The sequence below is a fragment of the Artemia franciscana genome, chromosome 11 (genome assembly GCF_032884065.1).
Source record: "Artemia franciscana chromosome 11, ASM3288406v1, whole genome shotgun sequence".
NCBI lineage: Eukaryota > Metazoa > Arthropoda > Branchiopoda > Anostraca > Artemiidae > Artemia > Artemia franciscana.
The window spans coordinates 30,474,455-30,498,601 of record NC_088873.1 but is presented as its reverse complement, the minus strand read 5'-3'; the positions used below and the strand labels follow the sequence as shown (position 1 = coordinate 30,498,601).

At 35.0% G+C, this 24,147-nt stretch overlaps 1 protein-coding gene across 6 annotated transcripts in view; it reads left to right on the top strand.

Annotated features, from left to right (window-relative positions):
• LOC136033081 (cytochrome P450 4C1-like) overlaps positions 1-24,147 on the top strand; it is a 183,052-nt gene that overhangs the window by 117,209 nt on the left and 41,696 nt on the right. For all 6 annotated transcript variants that reach the window (XM_065713683.1, XM_065713682.1, XM_065713684.1 and 3 more), the window contains 2 exons: positions 9,299-9,368; positions 14,120-14,298. In XM_065713683.1, the coding sequence (XP_065569755.1) occupies positions 9,299-9,368; positions 14,120-14,298 (249 nt within the window). The remainder of the gene's footprint in view (positions 1-9,298; positions 9,369-14,119; positions 14,299-24,147) is intronic.

Below are 24,147 nucleotides of genomic sequence, written 5' to 3'. Positions count from 1 at the left end.
TTACCCAGGCACGCCGGGAAAGATCCTTCAGGCTTTTGTCCCAGTCTAAATCTTATGATTTTTATGGTTCTCCTCGTGACAAATTTTTTTCTTTTTTTCTTCAAATACCCCCTCTCTGCTTGTTTTGCACCATCCGAAACAGATTCCTACGCTTGCAAGTGTCCAGAGTGAGATATTTTATTTTCACGTTAATCTTGCTCGTATTTCGCTATAATTGCTTGGTCTCAAAACTCTGATTTTGAATTTTGGGTATGATCTGTAACCATGCTCTAGTTTCTGCAATTTCAAAGTTACCTCATATAAAAACATGACAACTTGAACTATTTGAATTTTGATCATCAATAGATTTCAGATAATTCCCAAAGTTCCGATTCAGAATTATAAGACAAATTATTTATTAGCCTTGTAAATAGGCTCTAGTTTGGGAAAATGGAAAGGTATCACAAATAAAAACATACCACTAACTACTTGAATTTTGATCATCGATTGCTAGCAGATTACCCCCCTCCATATCATATAGAATCGTATAGAAGGCACAGAACCATGATAAAAAAAAACACCCGATACCGATACGCCCGATAATGATATGCGCAATGTCGATGAGCCCGATACCGATACTTCCGATATAATTTACAGGGACCATGTAAAGTCACATCAACAATAAGCATTATTATTGGACGTTTGAATTATGCTGAACAAAATGGCTATCTCGAAATTTTGATCTGATGACTTTGGGGGAAGGTGGGAGGGAGAAGGGGGCCAGCTGCACTCCTATCTTTTTGATCACTTAACAAGGGCACGAAATTTTTTTATTTTTATTCGAATGAGTCATCTCCCAATACTCTAGACCATTTGTTCTATACGATCTTCCCTGGGGAAAACATCCAAAAAACAAATTAACACACATCCGTAGTCTTTCTTTTGTAGAAAAAAGCAAAACTCCGCATTATTAAGACGGGAGCTTAAAACCTCAACAGTAGGGTTCTCTGATACGTTGAATTTGATGGCGTGATTTTCCTTAAGATTGATGATTTTTATTAAGTGATTAAACCTTTACAAGTATTTCACTGCTAAATGTCTACAAACTAACACTAAAAAAGAAAGAAAAAGAATGAAAGAAAAACTAGAATAAAATTAACATCAAACCAGTCTTCTAGTTGAATACAAAAATCTGTTCAAACATTTCCTTAATACTTTATTAGAAATTACTGAACTAGGACAAGATTGGAAATTCATTCCTAAAGAAGATTCCACATTTTCAACAGTCTTTGCACATAATTTAAGCAATAGTTTGATTGTCTTTCATTTAGTTTCGTGCTCTTCTCACACTGCAAATAGTCGTTTATGATTGGAGTGAGATCCATTTAGCAGTTGAAATTAAACTAATGACGCTAGAAAAAAAAAAACAACGTCAAAACGGCATTCTTTAATGCCAGTTCTCCAGGGAAAAAGAAAAAAATCGAGAAAACTGGGTTTTCTAACAGCCAATCCCCCATTGCACTTCCTGGCTGAAGGGCCAAGAAACGGAGATCAGCACCGCCGGTAGGGACTGTAAAGTCTAATGCCGTATCCTTTACCTTTTTACCTTTTTTTTCTAACAGCCGTCTATCGTCCTCTACAAGTGCAGAGTGTGCTTAAAAACCATTAATAGATCATTACTTTGATTCTTGGATTATTCAAAGTAGTTTAGCTAGGTTTTTCAAAAGAAGCTGATGTTTGGACAAAATAAGTCAGTAAATCAATCATTTATTATTGATAAATAATTTAACAAAACAGATACAACGAAAATGTGAGGCTCAGAAGCAAAATTTGATTGAGCCAACTATTTAAAATTGAACCTTAATCAAGCAGTTCGTGGCAGCGAACTGTAACTAAGGAGCGAATCGGCCTAATAGTAACCCACACAAAAAATGGAATTTCGATAACAATGGATATATCAAAATATTTGTCTTTTTTTTATTCCAAATATATAAAATTCACTTAGTTTAATGCTATTTAGTTTAGTTTATTTAGTTAACATTATTATTAACATTGTTATTAGTTGTCATTTATTTAACATTAAACTAAACTAAATTGCCATTTAGTTTAGTTTAGTTTTATGTTATCCATCAAGTCACAAGTCTGGAAAAATTCACCTGATTTCTGAAAAAGGGGGAAAACAGCCAGAAAAAGTCAAGGGACTTAATGAAAATAACACCATCAGATGCAGCATATGAGAGAACACTACCGTTGATGTTTCAAGATTCTGTCTATTCTAAGGTAGAATTTTATATTTAGAACTCTACAGTTGGGTTGTCTAATATGCAGCACCTGATCGTTTCATTTTCATCAAGATTACTTGACTTTTTGGGGGTGTTTCTCCTCTTTTCGAAAATCGAGCATATTTTCTCATGCTCATTGGGGTAAATATACGAATTTATATACGAATTGTATATTTTTGGAATCAGCATAAAAGCCAGTTCTCTTGATGTATCTGATGTTACCAAAATAATTTTTTTTTAGTTTCGATTCCTATTGGACGGAGTTCTGCTTACTTACAGTTCGTTACCACAAACTCTTTGATGCAGCATTTGTTATTGAGAAATATACAGGATTTTTTTGGGAGGAGAGGTATTTGGGGGTGGATTTTCCACTGGGAGAACTTTCTGTGGGGAAGAAAGTTTTTGGAAGGAATCTTCCTACGCAAATTTTACACGGGGGAGGGGGGTTGTTTCCTGCCATGATTTCTAAAGCGGTCCGAAATTAAATAATAAAATATGTTTTTTCAGCTGAAAGTAAGTAGTAACAATAAAATGAACATATATTATTCGGAATATGAGGGGGACTGCCCCTCTCTCCTACCTCGCTCTTTACCCTAAAGTTTGACTTTTATCCTAGTTCTTTAAGAAGGACTCCTGAAACACAAGGACCATTGAATTGGAATGGAAAGTATTTTGAAGAAATTTAGTGTAAAGAGCGAGGGCTGAGAAAGGGGACAGCCCTCCTCATATACGGAATAATTTATGTTTGTTTTGAATATTACTGTTGCTCCTTACTTTCAGTTGAAAAAAACTTTTATTTATTTTATACAAATAAGAGCTATCGTAAACAAAGACGTGCCTACCCCCACCTCAAGCACTTTATAAGACTAGCGTCGTTTTTGTTTTTCTGGAAATGACTTGTATTTCCAATACTGTGGTTTTCATTTTTCCAAATATGTGCAACCTAAGAAGAAAATCACAATCCTAATCAAGATTACAAAAAATTCTTGTAATAATCCCACTCCTGACAATCAATTTAATTTTAATATTCTAAAAGAAAACTTTTTTTTGTCACAATCTGTATTTGTAAAAGAAGATACTATTATGATTCAGACGCTGGACATCTTCTGTTAGTTGGTGTACCTATTATTTACTTTCGATGTACTTGGGGATACGAAAATTTTGTTCCATCTCCGCTATGGACAAGGACGTTCCAGTAAGTGTAGGTTGCTAGAGGGCGGTTATTCTCAAGACTAATGCTTTAGAGACTTTTGCAAATTAGTTTACCCTGTTTTGGTGTCCTGGCCAGATTTGGGATTGGTTCCCAGTGTTTATTTAGATACTTGTGTATTATACGCCACTCACTCAAGTTTACGCTGCGTAAAACTCGAGAACTAACCGGTTTCTTCGTTTGTGTCTTTCAGCTTAGCATGAGACAAGATCAAGAAAAGGGACAGAATAGATAGGAAATACATAATTTGGGCTATATATTTGCACATAAGGGAGGGGTGTAAAGTATTTCGAGAGTTTGAAGTTAGAAAGCAATTCTTACTTCATAATATGCAGAACAATTGTACCTAACACATTTTGTATGCAGTCCTGCTATAATTTACCCCCCACCCCCTAATGTGCAAATATATGCCCAAATTTGTTTCTAAAGTATTATATTTTCTTCATATTTTGGGATATTTCATGAGGATTAAGCGTCAAAGAAACAGGTTCTAATGTAGCACTTGAGTGAGTGGCTTATCAAACAGTTCGTGGTAACGAACTGTAGTAAGGTGCGACCCGGCTCAATAGTAACCGACAGTCTAAAAAATAGAATTTTGATACCAATAGTAACATCAAAAGAATCGCATTTTAATGCAGATTTTAAATATATAAGTTTCATCAAGATCAGTTTCACCCATCAAAAGTTACGAGCCTGAGAAAATTTGCCTCATTTTAGAAAATAGGGTTAACACCCCCTAAAAGTCATACAATCTTAACGAAAATCACACCATAAGATTCAACGTATCAGAGAACCTTGTTGTAAAATTTTCAAGCTCCTATCTACAAAAATGTGGAATTTCGTATTTTTTGCCACAGGACAGATCACGGATGCGTGTTTATTTGTTTTTTTGTTTTGTTTTTTTCCCCAGGGGTGATCGTATCGACTCAGTGGTCCTAGAATGTCTCGAGAGGGTTCATTCTAACGGAAATTAAAAGTTCTAGTGCCCTTTTTAAGTGACAAAAAAATGGAGGGCCCTTAGGCCCCCTCCCACGCTCATTTTTCCCCAAAGTCACCTGATCAAAATTCTGAGATACTCATTTTATTCACCATTGTCGAAAAATCTAATAACTATGTCCTTAGGGACGACTTACTCCCCCGCAGTCCCCGTGGGAGGGATTGCAACTTACAAACTCTGACCTGTGTTTACATATAATAATGGTTACTGGGAAGTGTACAAACGTTTTCAGGGGGATTTTTTTGGTTTAGGGAGAGAGTTGAGGGGGGGGGAGAGGTTACGTGGGAGGATATTTCCATGGAAAAACTTCTCATGGGCGAAGAGAATTCCAATGAAGGGGGCGCAGGGTTTTCTAGCATTATTTGAAAAAAAAAATATGAAAAGCTTTTTCTACTGAAAGCAAGAAGCAGCATTAAAGCTTAAAACAAACAAAAATTAGTACGTATATGAGGGGTTTACCTCCTCGTTATACCTCACTCTTTACGCTAAAGTATTTTTAGTAATTTCAACTATTTATTCTACGGCCTTTGTGATTCAGTGGTCATTCTTAAGGAATTGGGACAAAATTTAAGCTTTAGTGTAAAGAGCAAGGTATCGACGAGGGTTGTACCCCCTCATATATGCAATAAAAATATATGAATATAAAAGTTCGTTACGTAAGTTAATTCTTAAGTTACGTATATTTTTTACCAATGAAAACGTTTGTAAAAAATTAAAAGTTCTAGTTGCTTTATTAAGTAATCAAAAAAATTGGAGGGCAACTAGGCCTCCTCCCTCACTCATTTTTTCTCAAAACTTCCGATTAATTGCAATTAATCAATATGCAAATTTCGTTTTAATTATTTATGTGCGGAGAGCCATGATTAAAACATGCATTAATTCAAAAACGTCCAAAAATTAAATACAAAAACAAGTTTTTTTAAAATGAAAGTAAGGAGCATCATTAGAGCTTAAAACGAACAGAAATTACTCCGTATATGAAAGGGGCTTTTCCTCCTCAACGCCCCGCTCTTTACGCTAAAGTTTCTTACTGTTTTAAAAATAGAGTTAAAAGAAAGAGTCAAACTTTAGCGTAAAGAGCGGGGCGTTGAGGAGGAAAAGCTCATTTCATATACGGAGTAATTTTTATTTAAGGCCTCCTCCCTCGCTCATTTTTTCTCAGAATCTTCCGATTAATTGCAATTAATTAATATACAAATTTCGTTTTAATTATTTATGTGCGGAAAGCCAAGATCAAAACATGCATTAATTCAAAAACGTCCAGGAATTAAATAAATAAAAAAAAAATTTTAAATGAAAGTAAGGGGCAACATTAAAACTTAAAACGAACAGAAATTACTCCGTATATGAAAGGGGCTTTTCCTCCTCAATGCCCCGCTCTTTACGCTAAAGTTTCTTACTGTTTTAAAAATAGAGTTAAGAGAAATAGTCAAACTTTAGCGTAAAGAGCGGGGTGTTGACGAGGAAAAGCCCCTTCCATATACGGAGTAATTTCTGTTAGTTTTAAGTTTTAATGTTGCTCCTTACTCTCATTTAAAAAAAAGTTGTTTTTTTAAAACAAGTTTTTTAAATAACAACTTTTTTAAAACAACTTGTTTTTTTTTAACTTGTTTTTTTTATTTAATAATGCACAAGTACCTGCAGTTATTTTCTTTTTCTACGAATTATGTGATTTTAGGTTTGCTAGTTTGTTTTGTAGTTTTTTTGTTTTGTATATAGTTTTTTTTTTAATAAGTGTCTCTGGTTTAACTCCGAAACAAACTATCCATGGATTTTTACTGATGGCTTGTCATCATTGTGAACTTTTGACCCTAGACACACCAAACAAAATTTTATTCCCTGTAATATTTCTTTATTTAATAAGGAATAACTGTACACAGTTATATACAACATAAAAACACAATACAATTCACCATGCGACAATTCCTCAGGGGGACATTACGCTATGGTGATAATTACATAAAAAACTAGTTTTTTTAACTGAAAGTAAGGAGCGACAATAAAACTTAAAACGAACAGAAATTACTCCGTATATGAAATGGGTTGTCCCCTCCGCAATCCTTTGCTCTTTACGCTAAAGCTTTTAATTGTTTTAAAAAGCAGAATTGTGGCAAAGAGTCAAACTTTAGCGTAAAGAGCGAAGGATTGCGGAGGGGACAACCCATTTCATATACGGAATAATTTCTGTTCGTTTTAAGTTTTAATGTCGCTCCTTACTTTCAGTTAAAAAAACTAGTTTTTTTTATGTAATTTCTGAACGTTTTTGAATTAATGTATGTTTGATTTTGGCTCTCCACACATAAATTATTAAAATGAAATTTGCATATTAATTCCTTTTTTGGCTAAATGGCTTTCTCTTAGTTTTGATCAGACGATTTTGAGAAATAAGGGGTGGGGAAGGAGGCCTAGTTGCCCTGCAATTTTTTGGTTACATAAAAAGGCAACTATAAATTTTAATTTGTAACGAATGTTTTTATTAGTAAAAAATATACGTAACTTAAGAATTAACTTACGTAACAAACTTTTATATTCTTAAATTTTTATTATGTATATGAGGGGGTTTGTACCCTCGTTAATACCTCGCTCTTTACACTAAATCGTAAGTTTTGTCCCAATTCTTTAAGAATGACCCCTGAATCAGAAACGCCGTGGAATAAATAGTTGAAATTACTAAAAATACTATAGCATAAAGAGCGAGGTATTTATCTCCTCCTAAATACCTCGCTCTTTATGCTAAAGTATTTTAGAACCCCTCATATGCGTAATAATCTCTGTTTGTTTTAAATTTCAATGCTACTTCTTACTTCCAATTGAAAAAACTTTTCCATGTTTATTTTTTCATTGTTTTTTTTATAGTAATTTTAGAAAATCCTATGCCTTTTCATTGAATTTCTGTTCCCCCATGACATGTTTCTCCAAGGAAAGATCCTCCACATAGCCCCCTCCCCTCAACCCTACCCCCAACACCAAAAAAATCCCCTGAAAACGTCTGTACACTTCCCAATAACCATTATTATATGTAAACACTGGTCGAAGTTTGTAACTTGCAGCCCCTCCCCCAGGGACTGTAGGGGAGTAAGTCATTCCCAAAGACATAGTTATTATGGTTTTCGACTATGCGGAACAAAATGGCTATCTCAAAATTTTGATCCGCTGACTTTGAAGAGAAAATGAGCGTGGGAGGGGGCCTAGGTGCCCTCCAATTTTTTGGTCACTTAAAAAGGGCACTATGACTTTTCATTCCCGTTAGAATGAGCCCTCTTGCGACATTTTAGGACCACTTGGTCGATACGATGACCCCTGGGGAAAAGAAGAAGAAAAAAAAAAAACAAATAAACACGCACCCGTGATTTGTCTTCTGGCAAAAAATACGAAATTCCACATTTTTGTAGATAGGAGCTTGAAATTTTTGCTGTAGGGTTCTCTAATACGCTGAATGCGATGGTGTGATTTTCGTTAAGATTCTATGACTTTTAGGGGGTGTTACCCCCTCATTTCCAAAATAAGGCAAATTTTCTCAGGCTCGTAACTTTTGATAGCAAAGACTAAATTTGATGAAACTTATATATTTAAAATCAACATGAAAATTCGATTCTTTTGATGTATATTTTAGAATCAAAATTCCGTTTTTTAGAGTTTCGTTTACTATCGAGCCGGGTCGCTCCTTACTACAGTTCGTTACCACGAACTGTTTGACCATAACTTGCTGCGAGGAATTAGAGTAACTACTGGTCATTAGTTCATTGACATATTAATGGACGAACGTGAACGGTGAGAGAGAAGGGATTTAGTGAGATAGTGAGAAGGGAAATGGGGTCGTTGACAGCGATATCATTAAAGATTGCGGATCACTGCGTGGTAATTTTTTCCTGGCAGTCCTATATTGATTCGGGTGAGGATTGGCTACAAATTAAAAAGAATAGCAAATATAAATAAAATAAGGTTTATTGTATACGAAGCGCGAGGAACTAGCCATAAAAATGCAAGGCAGCAAAAAAGTCTTCGGTACTTGATATATTATACCAAACACACGAAGTTTGTCGAATGTAGGATCTGAGGAAATCGGTTTCATAGCCACAAATACAAATGACGGGTGACAAAATGCATTGGCCTTGTATAATTTGGGCTATATATTCGCACATTAGGGGTGGGGGTAAGGTTACTTTACCCCCCTCCCCCTAATGTGCAAATATATAGCCCTTATCGTGTTATCATATAAACTAAAGTATTATATTTTTATCATATTTTCGTATACTTCATTATGATAACCTAACTTCACTTCTTTAGTGTGTTTTGTGTAATATATATAAGTACCAAGTCTTCATCTCAGATAATTGGCCCGTGGATGAGAGAACAAGTGTGTGTGTGTGAGAGAGAAAGAGAAAAAACAGAAGGGAGACTAAAACTGAAAAAAACAAACAAACAAAACAGAGTGCTGAGACGATTATAATGGGCGGGCACTTTTAAGGCCTTGGACTTAATTCAAACGGTGCCTAAAATAAGCTTTTTCATGTCCTTAAGCCGGATAGGTTGAAGATCACCCAAAATAAGAAGGAGTATCATGGTTTGGACCCTAAGAATATATTTTACATCATCTGAAAGAAAAGAAATGCCGATCAAGGTTTTAGTCTGAATGGTTTAGTCATCCATTCAAGGCATATGATAAAAACAATAAATAAATAAATAAAACAAATAGCCATACATTTATATGCTTGAATCATATGGCCAAAAATCTTAAAACCATAAAAATTTCTTGAACTGTCAGTACTTTTTCATGATTTCTTTTTCTTCTTCTAGACATGATATAAGTATAAATTAAATATTTTTTAGAATGCGCAATGGGAGTAAAAGTCAATGCTCAAGAAGAAGACGACTCTGAATATGTTGTTGCTGTAAAAAAGTAAGTATTTTATCACCTTTTCAACAGTTTTGACCATGTTTTAAGAAAAAGATGAAAAATACAAGTAATTCGGCCTTCTCAACAAACAAAAAGTGTACCTTTGTTATTTTATGATCTAAGTGTTTGGAAATAGTTGACAGCACGACGGCTCTAAAAAAAAAACAAAGGGCAGCACAGAGTCATCTACGAATCTCCTTACTCTTATAAACAAAAGAAATCGGGACCAACAGAACTTTCCCTCTTGACTTTATTTTATAACATTTGGTATAGTTTCTTATCGCTTTTCTCTCTTTTTTGATCATAAAGCTATTTTAAGTGGAATTTTCAATTCCGGTAATCCCAACAGTCCGTGTTAACGAACTTTAAGTATGGAGTGACTCGGCCCAATCTACAAAAAAGCAAAAAAAAGACTGAAAATCCGAAAAAGGTAATTTAATAACAGCTAATACATGAAAATGATGTGCTCTTTATTGTGATTCCAAATATATCAAATTCTTTAAGTTTAATGTTACCAATTAAAAGCTACAAGCCTGAGAAAATTTGTCTGATTATCGAAAAAGAGGACCCCCCCCCCTCCCAAAAAGGTCAAGCGATCATAATATAAATCATGTCATCAGATTCATCATTTCAGGGAACAAGGTCGAGGTTTGGCCGAAAGCCAAACCGAGACGGAGCCCATTCATTTTTGAAAACAATGATGGTTTCTATTCCAATAATGAGAACGTTCAAAGTTCCTGTCTGCAAAAATGTGGAATTTTTTATTTTTGCCTAGAAGACAGATCAGAGATGCGTGTTATTATTTGTTGTTTTTTTTATTTGTTCTTTTGTTGTTCAAGTGTAGTCGTAGAAGATCGGGGAAAGGGTTCCTTCGAACGGAATTCGAAAGTTCTAGTACGCTTTTTAAGCGATCCAAAAGATTAGAGGGAAGCAGGCCCCCCTTCCACGCTCTATTTCCCCCAAAGACATCCACTCCCAATGTGATATCCATTTAGTTCACCATAGTTGAAAGGTCTAATAACTATGCATCTGGGATGGCATGACCTCCCACAGGCCTTGGAGAAAGGGATATAATTTACACACTTTCCTATTGTTTACAAATGATATTTTTTATAATGAGATATACGAAATTTTTGTGGGCAGGGGGAATTTTCCAAGGCAAGAATTATCCTAGGGAGGGATTGCTCAGGAGGAACTTTCCAGGGAAAATTTTAAACAGAAGGGTGTGGATTCCCCACAAAAAACTTGAAAAACGAACAGAAAGCATTCCTCACCAGAGATGAACAGCCCCTCCACAGTCTCTCGCTTGGTACGTGAAATTTGTTAGTGCTTTAAAGAAGCCTCATATTTTACAAGTATGAAGGCCCCTGTGTTCCATTACCTTTTCTTGAAGAATTTTGGCAATAGGTCAAACTTGAGTATAAAGAAGGAGGAATTGAGGAGAGGACAGCCCCCCTGAATAATTTATGTTTTTTTAAGTTTCAATGCTGTTCCTTATTTTCAGTTGAAAAAAAAATTAATCTTGTTTAGACTAGTTTTGCTCACTTTACCTTTGAATTATTGAAGATCTATTGGTGTTTGATCTAAATCAAAATTTGAGCTTCTGATTTCCCCGTCGAAGGCAAAATCAAATAAAAGTGATAATATATAACAATACTTGCGAACGAAGAATGGTTTTTTGTATTATAAAAAACAATTTTTTTTCAAAAGGTCCGTAAATAACAACAATAAACCTTAAAACGAACCGAAACTGTTTCTTATTGGAGGGGGCCTTCCCTTCCTCTTTGCGCTAACTTTTTAAAGTGCTTTAAAAAATTTTCTTGTTTCGATTCAATGGTTCTATGTTGGGTCAGTCGTTCTTAAGGATATATGAAAACAAGCCAAAGTTTAACATTAAGAGTAGGGAGTTGAGGAGGGGGCAGACCCCCTATATAAGGTATAATATCTCTTCATCGTAAGTTTTAGTGCCCCTTTTTACTTTCATTTGAAATAAAGCTCGTTTTTATTTAATTTCTGTTCATTCTTGATAACGTACCCAGGATTACCCTAAATATACAGTGGTCTATACCCCCCCCCCACCATCCAGCCCTAGTCATAAAGTAAAAATTCTACTTTGGCACAGTAATGTTTCGAGATCAAGAACTCATTTAGTGTATTTGATCTTCCGAAAAAAAATATAATTGTCCATAATAAAATATCGTCTTCACAACGGGGGGGGGGGGGCTTTCATAATATCAGCACTCATACTCCTAGCTCTGATACGTGTTGAATAATATAAGTTCTTACAAGTTTAATAATAAGTTTTTATAGGTTTTCACATGTTAGTAGCAATGATGAGTGACTTTGAAATTAACATATTTTTAATATTTAAAATCAGCTTGAATAATGAATTTTTATGCAGCATAAATTGTATTTAAAATTCCTGTTTTTAGAGTTCCGGTTTCTATCGACAGGAGTTGCTCTTTGCTTAAAATTTATGACTACGGGCTGTTTGATCGAAGGCTCTCTCGGATGCACAAGAGACTACTACACCTCTTTCAATCCCCGTTTTTCACAGTCAAGTTTATTGCTTGTATAACAGTGCTTTGGGTTCGAAATATCAAAATTTGATTAAAAGATCATGATTTCCACGGTTTTCTTGGCGAGATCTTCGAGAAAATCTTTTTCATAAGGGGGCTCCCCATGGACGCTGTCAGGTTGGCCAGGGGATCAACCTCCCTGTGAAAAAAAAGACATCAAACTCGATGACATTACACTCATGAAAATATCGATGAAAATAAATCTTTGCATCAGACTTAGAGGATCTTTCCCCTCCTATACAAAGATCTACCGGCCCTCATCCATAATGGCTATATCGCAGTTACACATCACTGCACATACTTTTATCAGATCTCAAATGAATCAACGTAATTAAATGAAACTTTAAAATAAATGTATATACTAAACGTTTATTTTGTATGGACGACGCATATCAAACAGTTCGTGGTAACGAACCGTTTAGGGGAAATCTCCTAAAAGTTAAAGAATCTCAATAATATCACACCATATTAAGCGTACTTTTTGTATTTTGTCAGAAGAAAGATCACGAATGCGTAATTATTTGCTCTGTTTTGGTTTTTTCCCAGGGATGATCATGTCGAACCAATGATGCTAGAACATTGGAAGGGGGCTCATTTGAACGGAAATTAAAAGTCCAAGTGCCTTTTTTAAGCGACCCAAACTATTGGAGGGCAACTAGTCCCCACCCATGCCCCCTTTTTCACCAAAGTCGTCTGATCAAAATTTTGAGATAGCCATTTTGTTCAGCATAGTTGAGAAATTCTAAAACTATTCCTGTGTAGATAACATGCCCCCTTCCCTAACTCCTAGAGATGGATTTTTAATTTATAAAATTTGCCCATTGTTTACCTATAGTGTCTATTTATCTATTTATTGGGAAGAATAGAGACATTTTTCGGGAAGGATATTTTGGACTTGGGATGGGTTTGCATGAGGATAATTTTGAGTGTGAAGGGAAATTTCTAGGGGTGGAATGTTCAAGCAAAACTTTACGCTGGGGAGATTTGACAGAATTCCTATGAGAAATTATTTTTATTTGTCTAACTTTCTCCTTGATCACTCAATAGGGGAATTTTTGAATTCCATTTTGAGTTCCTGGGAATTGCCCGGCATAAATTTTTCAGCGTGCTTGGATTTCTAGGAAATCATTTTCACGGAAGGGGGATCTCCGAAGTAATCGGAAAAATGATTAGAACTTAGTCTTTTTCAAATGAAAGTATGCTAAGGAGACTTTTTCAAGCTGAATCTCCTGCAAGGAATTATACGGAGTGGGGGGGGGGGTATTTTATGTGGGAGAACTTTTTACGGAGAAATTTCCAATGAGGGGAGGGAATCTTTCATGGAGGGTGAGCTAAATTTACCAGCATTATTCGAAAGACGATCAGCAATTAATTTAAGAAAAAGAAAGGTTTTTTCAACTGAAAGTAACGAGCGACATCAAAACTCAAAAATGAACAGAAATTAATTGTATATGAAGGGGTTGCGCCCCTCCTTAATACCCCGCTTTTCACGATAAAGTTTAAATGTTTGTCCCAATTTCTGAAGAAGTCTGTCATGAGTGAAAAGGGGGATGAACAGGGGGTATATAAATGACGACGGGGGCACAGGGAAGCACAGGGAATGTTCGATTAGCAATCACCATCAACAAGCTCAAGGGCAATCATTAGAATAATGAGGTATAGATCTGAATACGGATTGTTTTTCCCATGGACAATTTTATGTTGCATGTGTTTATGTTGCATGTGTTGTATATTCGCAAGTTTTACGTAGTTAAAAGCATATATATATATATATATATATATCTATCTATATTCACAGGTGGGACACAGGGACACAACTACAACGGCGCGTAACTAATATGGCGCGTAACGACTTACGCGCGCGGGGGAGCCTGGAGGGCGCGAAGCGTCCTTACCAACTAGGTGTTGGGGTGGCGCGAAGCGCCACCCCAACAGCTAGTACATATATATATATATATATATATATATATATATATATATATATATATATATATATATATATATATATATATATATATATATATATATATATATATATATATATATATATATATATATATATATATATATATATATATATATATATATATATATATATATATATATATAAAATAAAGTATAGTATATATTTAGCAGCAATTGCGTTTTTATTTTGTTATTATATTTTATCTAAAGGATCGCTGAAATCGTTGTGGACCGTGGTTTCCGGCCTCATTTATATCCTGATTTCATCTTTAATCTAACTTCTATGGCAAGGGAGCAACAGAAATGCTTAAAAATTTTACATAAATTTACTCAAGACGTTATTCGGAAACGGAGAGAAGATATTCTTGCTGGTGACTTGGAAGACGAAGGTATGTTTTGCAATTTCATGGCACAGAGCTGCAAGTTAAAAGTACAAGGAAAAGGCTATTTCTAAAATCATCCCCTCTTCTCTTAAGCCACTTTTAAGCAAAATCAAGCCTTTATTCCTTGGTTTGTATTTGTTGTTGATTTGTGTTTTTATTAGGTTCTTTTCTCTTTTTTAATGCTTCTCACTCCCAAATAACATTATTTTCCAAAAAGAAATACAACTCGTCCACTTACGAAACTGTTACTTTTACTCTCTTAGTTAATAATTGGGCAGCTTCAGAATTAATTTTTAAAGCGTGCAATAGGTCTTTGTCGTTAATTTTGGAGCAAGAGCTTTCACTTTCATCATAACAAAAATTAACCATGGTATGGCTTGGGGTACCTTAAATAAATAGAAGATATAAACACTGCTAAATCAGTTCATAAACTGAATCCATTTGATATAAGTATATTAGGTATTAAAAATCATTTCCTATTCATAAAAGACAAATTTATCATATTTTGTTTAGGGAGGAGAAGGGGTTTGTCCAGTTACATAATGTACAACTGTAAGATTATAAAGAAAATTTCTAGGTATTTACGTATGAGACCAAAAGCAACCTAGAATTCGAATCTGCGAAAAACATGTTTATCTCTCTATATTCGGTACAGTTAAATTGTCTCAGGGACATGAACTATGAGGTAGGTATATTTATATTAAATAGTTAATGTATATAGTTTGTATTTTGATTAGATTTTTTGTTGTAGTTTCCATTACTTCTTACTACAATTTATATTTCCATTATATTTTATTATATTTCTTTGTGATTTACCTTCATTCACTTTTTGAATGTGTTTGGTGCAATGCGTATCAGCCGCTAAATAAATTGAAAATACATTACCATTGAATTTACGGTAGCCATTTTTCTTTTAATTTTCCCCCGAAAAGCACTATCTAAAACTATCAACGTCTATTCTTGAAATGAGTTGGATATGGCTGAGGGCGAAGATCTTTTCTTTCATTCATTCATTCAATTTCACAACATTATTATAAAACGATTAGCTATTTCTTAAATTCATATGTTTTTTTTCTTTAAGTAAAGTGTAACATTAAAAGTTAATACGAAAATAAAAAAATACGAATTTAATGGGCCTGCCCCTCGTCAATAGCTCGCTCTTACGCTATTTTTTTTTTTTTTTTTTTTTGGCATATTAAAGGAGATTACTTTATTATTGGAATAGGTTAATTAATTACTTTTAGGACATGGTGATCGTTCTTCAAAAGGCAAGGACCTCTAGGAATTCAACTTGGGGGCTAGGGAGGGCAGTCAAGTAATTATTTTTATTAATACACATTATACACTTATAAAATGACTCTCTTACATTGCGATATTCTGTCTATATTAATAGTTTTACTCACATTATTAAAACAGTTTACATTTTCAAGCAGTTCGTGATAAAGAACTATAGTAAGGAGCGACCAGCCTCAATAGTAACCAATACTTTAAAAACGGAATTTTGATACCAATACATCGAAAGTATTTCCATATTAATGCTGATGTTAAATATATAAGTATCATTAATTATGCTTACACATCAAAAGTTAAGAGCCTGAGAAAATGCGCCACATTTTAGAAAATAGTGAAAACACCCCCTAAAATCATAGAATCTTAAAGAGTCATAGAAATCGTACCATCATATTCAACATATCAGAGAACCCTACTGTACAAGTTTCAAGCTCCTATCTACAAAACTGTGGAATTTTGTATATTTTGCCAAAAGACAGATCACGGAGTTGTGTATATTTGTTGTTTTTTTTTATCATCCTACTGCTCTTTTTAAGTGACCAAAAAATGTAGTGGGCACATTTTTTAACCAAAGTCACTTTTGTCGAAATTTTGAGATATCCATTCTGTTCACGTTAGTCACAAACCTAATAACTATATATTTGGGGACGACGTAATCCCCCACAGTCCCCGGTGAAGGGGTTACAAGTTACGAACTGACCATTGTTTATATATAGTGATGGTTATTATGAAGTGTACAGACATTTTCAGGGGGACTTCTGTGCGTTTGGTTGGGAGAGGGTTACGTGGGAGGTTCTTTCTATGGAAGAAAAGGGTTCATGGGGGAGGGGAATTTGTAATAAGGGGCCCAGGATTTCCTAGCATTATTATAAACAAATAAAAATAAATAATTTTTTTTTAACTGGCAGTAATGAGCATCATTAAATCATTATATGAATATAAAACGTGACGTATATATAGGGTTCGTGTCCACCACAATACCTTGCTGTTTAGGCTAAAGTTTTTTTTTTGTCATTTAAACTATATATATTACGGCCTTAGTGATTCAGGGGTCATTCTTAAATATTTGAAACAAAATTCAAGCTATAGTGTAAAGAGCAAGGTATTGAAGAGGGGACGACTCCCATCATATACGTAATCAAATTACACAAATATATAATTTCATTACGTAAGTTAATTCGTATGGAATATATGATTATTACTACCTAAAACGTTCGTAAAAAAAAAATAGTTACATTTTTATGTAACCAACATTGGAGGGCAACTAGGCCTCCTCCTCCATCCCTTTCTTATCAAAATCGTCCGATCAAAGCTATGAGAAAGCCATTTAGCAAAAAAAAAATTATGCAATAATTCAAAAACGCTCATAAATTAAATATTTTTTTTTTTTACTTCAAGTAAGGAGTGACATTAAAACAAAACGGGCAGAAATTATTCCGTATATGAAAGGGGCTGTTACGTCTTTGACGCCCCACTCTTTACACTAAATTTTTTTAGTGTTATAACAATTAGAGTTGTGAGAAAGGGTTTAACCTTAGCATAAAGAGACCGGCGTCGAGGAGGGAACAGCCCCATTTATATACGGAACAAACTTTTTTTTTCATAAAATGAACTACATATGTATTATATAATTTTTAACTATAGATAATTAAAAAATTATATACACATATTATTGAAAGATAAATTCTAAAATTGAAAGGGCAATCGTAAGATTTGAAGCCAGGGATAAGGCAACGAAGCATTAACTTCTACTTTGGTACCTTAGATAAACGGAAAATATGAACAATGCTACAACAGTTCATAAACTACATTCATTTTATTTTAAAATTTAGGTTTTTACTGTGATAACAGATAAATTTACAATTTTTTTTGGAATTTTTGTTGCCAGTTAAAGAACGTACAACTGTAACATGATAAAGAAAATTTCAAATTTTTACTTACTATGAAAAGCTCATTAGATATTTACGTATTAGACCAGACACAATCCAAAAGCCGAATGTGCGATAAGATATGTTTACTTTTCTGTATTAGGTACACTTCACGTCTCAAAGACATGAATAACAAGGTAGGTATATTTTAATTAAATAGTTAATGTACAGAGTTAGTATTTTGATTAGGTTTTTTGTTGTAGTTTCCATTATTTTCTTACTACAATTTATATTTTCATCATATTTTTATATATATTTTTCCCATTAATATTTATTCACTTCTTGAATGTGTTTCGTGTAATACGTCTATGCCACTCAATAAATTGAAAATACATTACCATTGTATTGAAGGTAGCCATTTTTTTTTCACCCGAAGAGCACTATCTTTACTTATTAACGTCTATTCTTGAAATGAGTTGGATATGGCTGAGGGCGAAGATATTTTCTTTCGTTCATTCATTCAATTGAGAATTGTTCAATTTATGCATTACGAGTACATATAACAAATTTCTACCTCTTTCGCGTTCTGTTACTATGCCTTGCAAAATTAATTCTGCAAATACTACGCACTTCAGTTACGTGATAGAATCTTTCAGTAGAGAAATATCCTGTGGGAAAATGAAATTTTCCTCGGAGTGGGAGATGGGTTTAACAACATTATTTAAAAAACGATCAGTTGTTTCATAAAAATATAGTTCTTTCTTAACTTTACTTAAGGAGTAACATTAAAACTTAATACAAACAGTTAATAATACGTATTTAAAAGGGCTGCCTCTCCTCAATAGCTCGCTTATACGCTATTTTTTTTAATTTAAAGATAGTCATTTTATTATTGGAAGAGGTCAATTAGTTCTATTTAGGACTTGATAATCTTTCTTCAAAATGCAAAATCATACGTCAGGTCCTGCAGGAATTCGACTTGGGAGTTGGGGTTACGTGGGGGGATCTTTCTATGGGGGAATTTTGTACGAGGGAAGAGAATTTCCATGAAGGGGGGAGGCGTATTTTCTAGCAATATTTTATAAAAAAAAGTGAGAAATTTTTTTTTCAACTGAAAGTCATGAGCAGTATTAAAACTTAGATGAACATAAAAGATTACGTATAAAAGGGGGTTCGTCTCCTCCACACTACCTTGCTCTTTACGCTAAAGTATTTTTTTGTTGTTTCGACTAGTTTTTCTACGTCCTTTGTGATTCAGGGATCATTCTTAAACATTTGGTACAAAATTCAAGCTTTAGTGTAAAGAGAGAAATATTGACGAAGGGGGCGAACCGCGTCATATACGTAATAAAAATATACACATATAGATGTTCGTTACATAAGTTAATTCGTAATTTACGTATATTTATTACTAACAATTAATAATTAATTGTTCATGAATTAATTATTGCCGAGAGACAAAATAAAACATGTATTAATTCAAAAACGTTCAGAAATTAAATAAAAAAAAATTCTTAAACGGAAAGTAAGGAGCGACATTAAAACTTAAAACGAACAAAATTACTCCGAAGATGAAAGAGGTTGTCCCCTGCGCAACTCCTCGCTCTTTACGCTAAAGTTTATTTTATTGTTTCAAAAAGTAGAGCTGGAAAATAAAAACATGCATTAATTCAAAAACGTTCAGAAATTAAATAAAAAAAAACAAGTTTTTTAAACTGCAAGTAAGGAGCGACAGTAAAACTTAAAACGAACAGAAATTACTCCGTATATGAAAGGGGCTTTTCCTCCTCAACACCCCGCTCTTTACGCTAAAGTATGACCCTTTCTCTTAACTCTACTTTTTAAAACAGTAAGAAACTTTAGCGTAAAGATCGGGGCGTTGAGGAGGAAAAGCTCCTTTCATATACGGAGTAATTTCTGTTCATTTTAAGTTTTACTGTCGCTCCTTACTTGCAGTTTAAAAAACTTTTTTTTTATTTAATCATAACAAAAATTAACTATGGTATGCCTAATAATTTTTTTTATTATATTCATTTTGTGAAATGATCTGTGTTCTTTTTATAATATACGAGACAGCGAAAATCTATGGTGAAGATGAACCTTTAGAGAAAATGATAATGATGAAAAGAGGGGTTTTGGCCTTATACTGCAGCGCTGCCTATTATATCGGCACTTTAATCACAAAAATTTTAGATACAATAGTTTCATTACAAAAAAGGAGAACGAACCTGTGGTTAGAGAAACCCAAGTAATTTCAATATTTTTCATATGCATGGGTTCAAATTGATAGAGCTGCTGAAACATACCTCCCTACACGAGGCACAGTGGCTAAATCATGCCGAAACATCACTAAATTCTCTAAAAATGACAGAAATTGTGTTACAATTCGCTAGAAAACTGATATATTTTAATCTGGAAAATACATGAACGCCAAGTAAAATAAACATTATAATATTGCTATTCCAAGAAAAGATATGGAATTTTGTGGGGTAAAAGCAAATATTTTTTTTTCAGTTTTGGTATCTATGCATCCTAGGTTTTGTTTAAAAATTTGTCATTAAATATTTACCCATCGATACCACCACTACATTATTACCTTAAATTAAAATTACCTTAAATCGCATTGTCCAGCGAAACAAGGATTAAATCCTGTAGAACCGCTGGTTAGTGATGACGATGGTTGGACGTCTCAACGGCATCCCACTCAGTTCGCCTCAGTTTTGATGACCATTCTCCATCAACGGCTCTTTTAAAGGCAGTAGTACTGGGGGTAGTGACTGCTTTTTCGGTGAGAGAGTTCCACAAATTCACTATTCTGTAAGTGAAGAAGTTATTACGTAGTCTAGTGGCAGCTCTCTTCTGATATAGTTTCCGACTATGCCCCATAGTTCTGGCAGACTGGTCAAGTTGAAATAGCTTATTTAATGGAGAGTTATAATTCAGGAGCTTATGCGTCATAATAATATCACCCCTTTTACGTCTGTTGACAAGAGTGGGGAGTTTCAGCCTCTTCAGACGGGATGAGTAGTTTAAGTATTTGCATCCCTCAATTGCTTTCGCAGCCCGTCTCTGAACTGTTTCTAACTTCTTCTGGTCACCTTTGTTGAGGGGGCTAGCAACACACATGCCAGACTCCAAATTAGGCCTGTCCAATGCCTTATATAATTTAGTCATCACCAAAGGTGACCTACTAGTGATTGTTCTTTTTATAATGCCCAGTGTTTGGAGTGCTTTGGCTACAGCTGTCTGTTCGTGTATAGTGAATTTTAATTCTTTATCGACTATGACCCCCAAGTCTCTCTCTGCTTCAGACGAGATAATAGTCTGTCTCGATCCATCCATCCCTAACATATGATAAGGGCATTTCTAATTTTTCTTTCCAAAGTGGATTGTTCGATATTTATTTACATTGAATTCTAGCCTCCACAAAGTTTCCCAATGGGAAAGTACCCACAGGTCGTTCTGCATAGAGGCTCTCTTATCGGGTGTATCGACAGGTCCAATGAGTTTGAAGTCATCAGCATAAAGACTTATTTTATTTTTGACTGTGATTGGTGCATCATTAATATAAATGTTGAATAAAGTTGGTCCCAAGATGGTTCCCTGGGGCACTCCACTTAATACTTCCATCCCTTCTGAAAAGAATACCTGTCCATTTTTTCCAAATATTTTCATCCTATGCTTTCTCCCGGAAAGAAACTGGAGCACCCACTTTACGATTTCATTATGTATTCCAATTGCAAATAACTTGGTCCTTAGTCAACTGTGACATACTTTATCGAAGGCTTTCGCAAAATCCAACAGAACCAAGTCGACAGGGATTGCTTGATCTAGATGTTCAGTAACATAATCATACGCATCAATCAAATTACTTTCAACCGAGCGTCCATGTCTAAAGCCATGCTGACTATCATTGAGCAGCTCATTGGTGTTCAAGTGTTCGACAATGTGAGTATTCACGATTCCTTCTAAGATTTTACCAGCTACAGTTGTAAAACTAATGGGTCGATAATTGGAAACGCTGTTGTGGCTATCCCCTTTGTGTACAGGTATAACGTTAGCATTCCGCCAGTCTTGAGGAATCTGCTTAGGATCAAGAGACTTCTGAAACATGTTCGTAAGGGGAAGGGCTATTTCCACATGACTTTCTTTCAATACTCGTGGGTAAACTTCATCAGGGCCAACTGATTTGTTAGGATTAAGCAGCTTCAGACGCCTCTCCACACCAGAGGCAACCACAGTTATCTTTTGTATAGGTTCCTCAATAGAATATTCTGGTGCCTCTGGTAAAGGGGCATCGTCTGGAGGCGTGAACTCTGACTTAAATTGTCTACTCAATTCAGCTGCTATATCATTTAGGGTACTAACTATATTGTCATTCACAAGTAGTTCCGTAACTGAGTGTCTCCTCGGATTCTGAGCTGAAGCATACTTCCAAAATCTCTTAGGATTAGATGCTGAATCCAATGCCAATCCCTCTTCATATTCTGTTGTAAGCTTTCTCGTGAGATACCTAACTTCATTCAGGGTCTGTTTAAATTTCTCATAGTTTTCATGGGAGGGGTTAGTTTTATATTTGCTCCAATGCTTCTTCTTTTTACGTACAGCTTGCTTGACATCGCGAATGATAAATGGCAGGGTTTTGGGCCCTCTTTTCCGGGAAATTACTGCATGTTTTTCTGTTGCTTTAATTAAAACCCTTTTCATTTCAAGCCAAGCCTCCTCCATATTCTTATCATCAATGAATGGCCAATCCTGGTGTGCCAACTCTTGTCTGACCCGGTTGTAATTTGTGTACATATGCTTAATCCAGTTATCCTTTTGTGGGTACAACCTAAGCCTACAAGTAATTGCAACATGGTCACTCGTTCCAAATGGTGGTTCCAAGTCAACACTAATGAGCGTCTCATGGTCATTAATAAACAAAAGGTCTATTAGGGTTAGGTTCTGCCCACTTCTATACCTGGTCGGAAAATCAATCGCTTGATATAGCGAATGTTCATGAATGCGCTATAGAAGTGGGCAATTTGAGTTTTCAACCCCTTCTGCAACAGCAAACCCATCAATCCACTGTAGTTCCGGTAAATTAAAATCTCCAACAATAAGAACGTTCTTATAATATTGCTTCATGACATTAATAATATAATATGTAATTGATAGAAGGGAACTTGTCTGACAAGGGGAGCTGGGACTTCTATAAAAACAGCCTATGACTACAGGGAGACTTCGCTGCAGAATCGTTATCCATATTTGCTCAACCCAAGGTTCGTAATCTGAATTTACTGTAAGAGCTCTTACCTGGAGTGGAGATCTGGCATACACTGCTATCCCTCTACCATTTGGCTTTGACAGATTGGTGAGTAGCTCAAATCCAGGCACTTGAATGTGTGTATCAGTAAGAGCAAATGCAGTATGTTTAGGTTTCACCTCAGTGAAGGCAAAAACGCTTACTTCATGCCTCGTTGACATCACCTACTTAATTTCGTTCATTTTTGTGGTAATACAGTCTACATTGCTATGTAGCACCATAAGTCCTTCAATAATAGTATTGTCGTCATTACCTTCGCTTGATCCAAAATCACATGATTTAAAAGAGATGGTATCCGATATGGGTTCATAATTTCTGGTATCCGATCTAGCACTAACATACGATTCAGTCTCTGTATATTTCGTAGAACCAACTTCACTAGTACTATCTTAAATGGAAACACTACTTATAGAACTATTTACAAGTCTTAAAGGGGTACCAGATATATCTATGATTCCATGACATTCTCCTGCGACGGTGACTGACGCGTCACAAGGGTCTGGCAGTTTTTTGACACAATCTTATTTCCTCTGATTACTATGTCCACTTCCCATTCAATCTTCTCTTATGCAGTTCTTCATATAATCTTTGTCTTTTTTCGCGATCATGCTTTGACACGTCATTTCTAAATTGAATGGCACCCTTTCTTTCGAAAGATTTCAGAAGGATTAGTTTCTTTAGTTTGAAATTTTCCACTGAGAAGATAATCGGGATAGGACGTTGAGTACTGGGTCCTGGCGCGGTTGTTATGTTTCCTAGTCTGCTAACATTCAGGACAGTAGCACTAGGGATTCCATAATCGTTAGCCAAATAATCACGTACGAATTGGGCATCATCAGTTTTTGGAGGAACTCCGAAGACCAATATATTAAGCTTTCTTTTTTGTCTTTCACGATCCTCGGCGATCATTGCCTTTATGCGATTTTCGAACTCTTCATCTAAAGGTTCTCTCAATATAGCTACTTTAGCGGTCACTAAATCTTTTAAGGCGTTATTATCCTTTGCCATTCCTGAGGATTGCTCAAGAGCATGAATCCTATCTTCTATTGCCTTAAACTGAGTGTCAATTTCCGATTAAAGTTCATCTTTAAAGCTAGCAAAAGAGTCCTTAACTGCCTCCTTAATCTTAACATTTAGGGGCATTACTGCATTCTCAAAACCACTAAGAGAGTTCTTAATAGACGCGTCAACAACTCGTGGAATCTCAGAGGCATTAACATTGCTCGCTTGGGTGTTTCCCTTGCACATTGGACATTTCCATTGACAACCCATACGACGAGTCATTTTTGTAAGTAAGATGTAGTCTGGTTCCGAGTGGTCAAGACATTCGATACATAACCAGTAATCGCAATCATCACAATTCATAGCGCTTGATTCCCCGCTTAAATT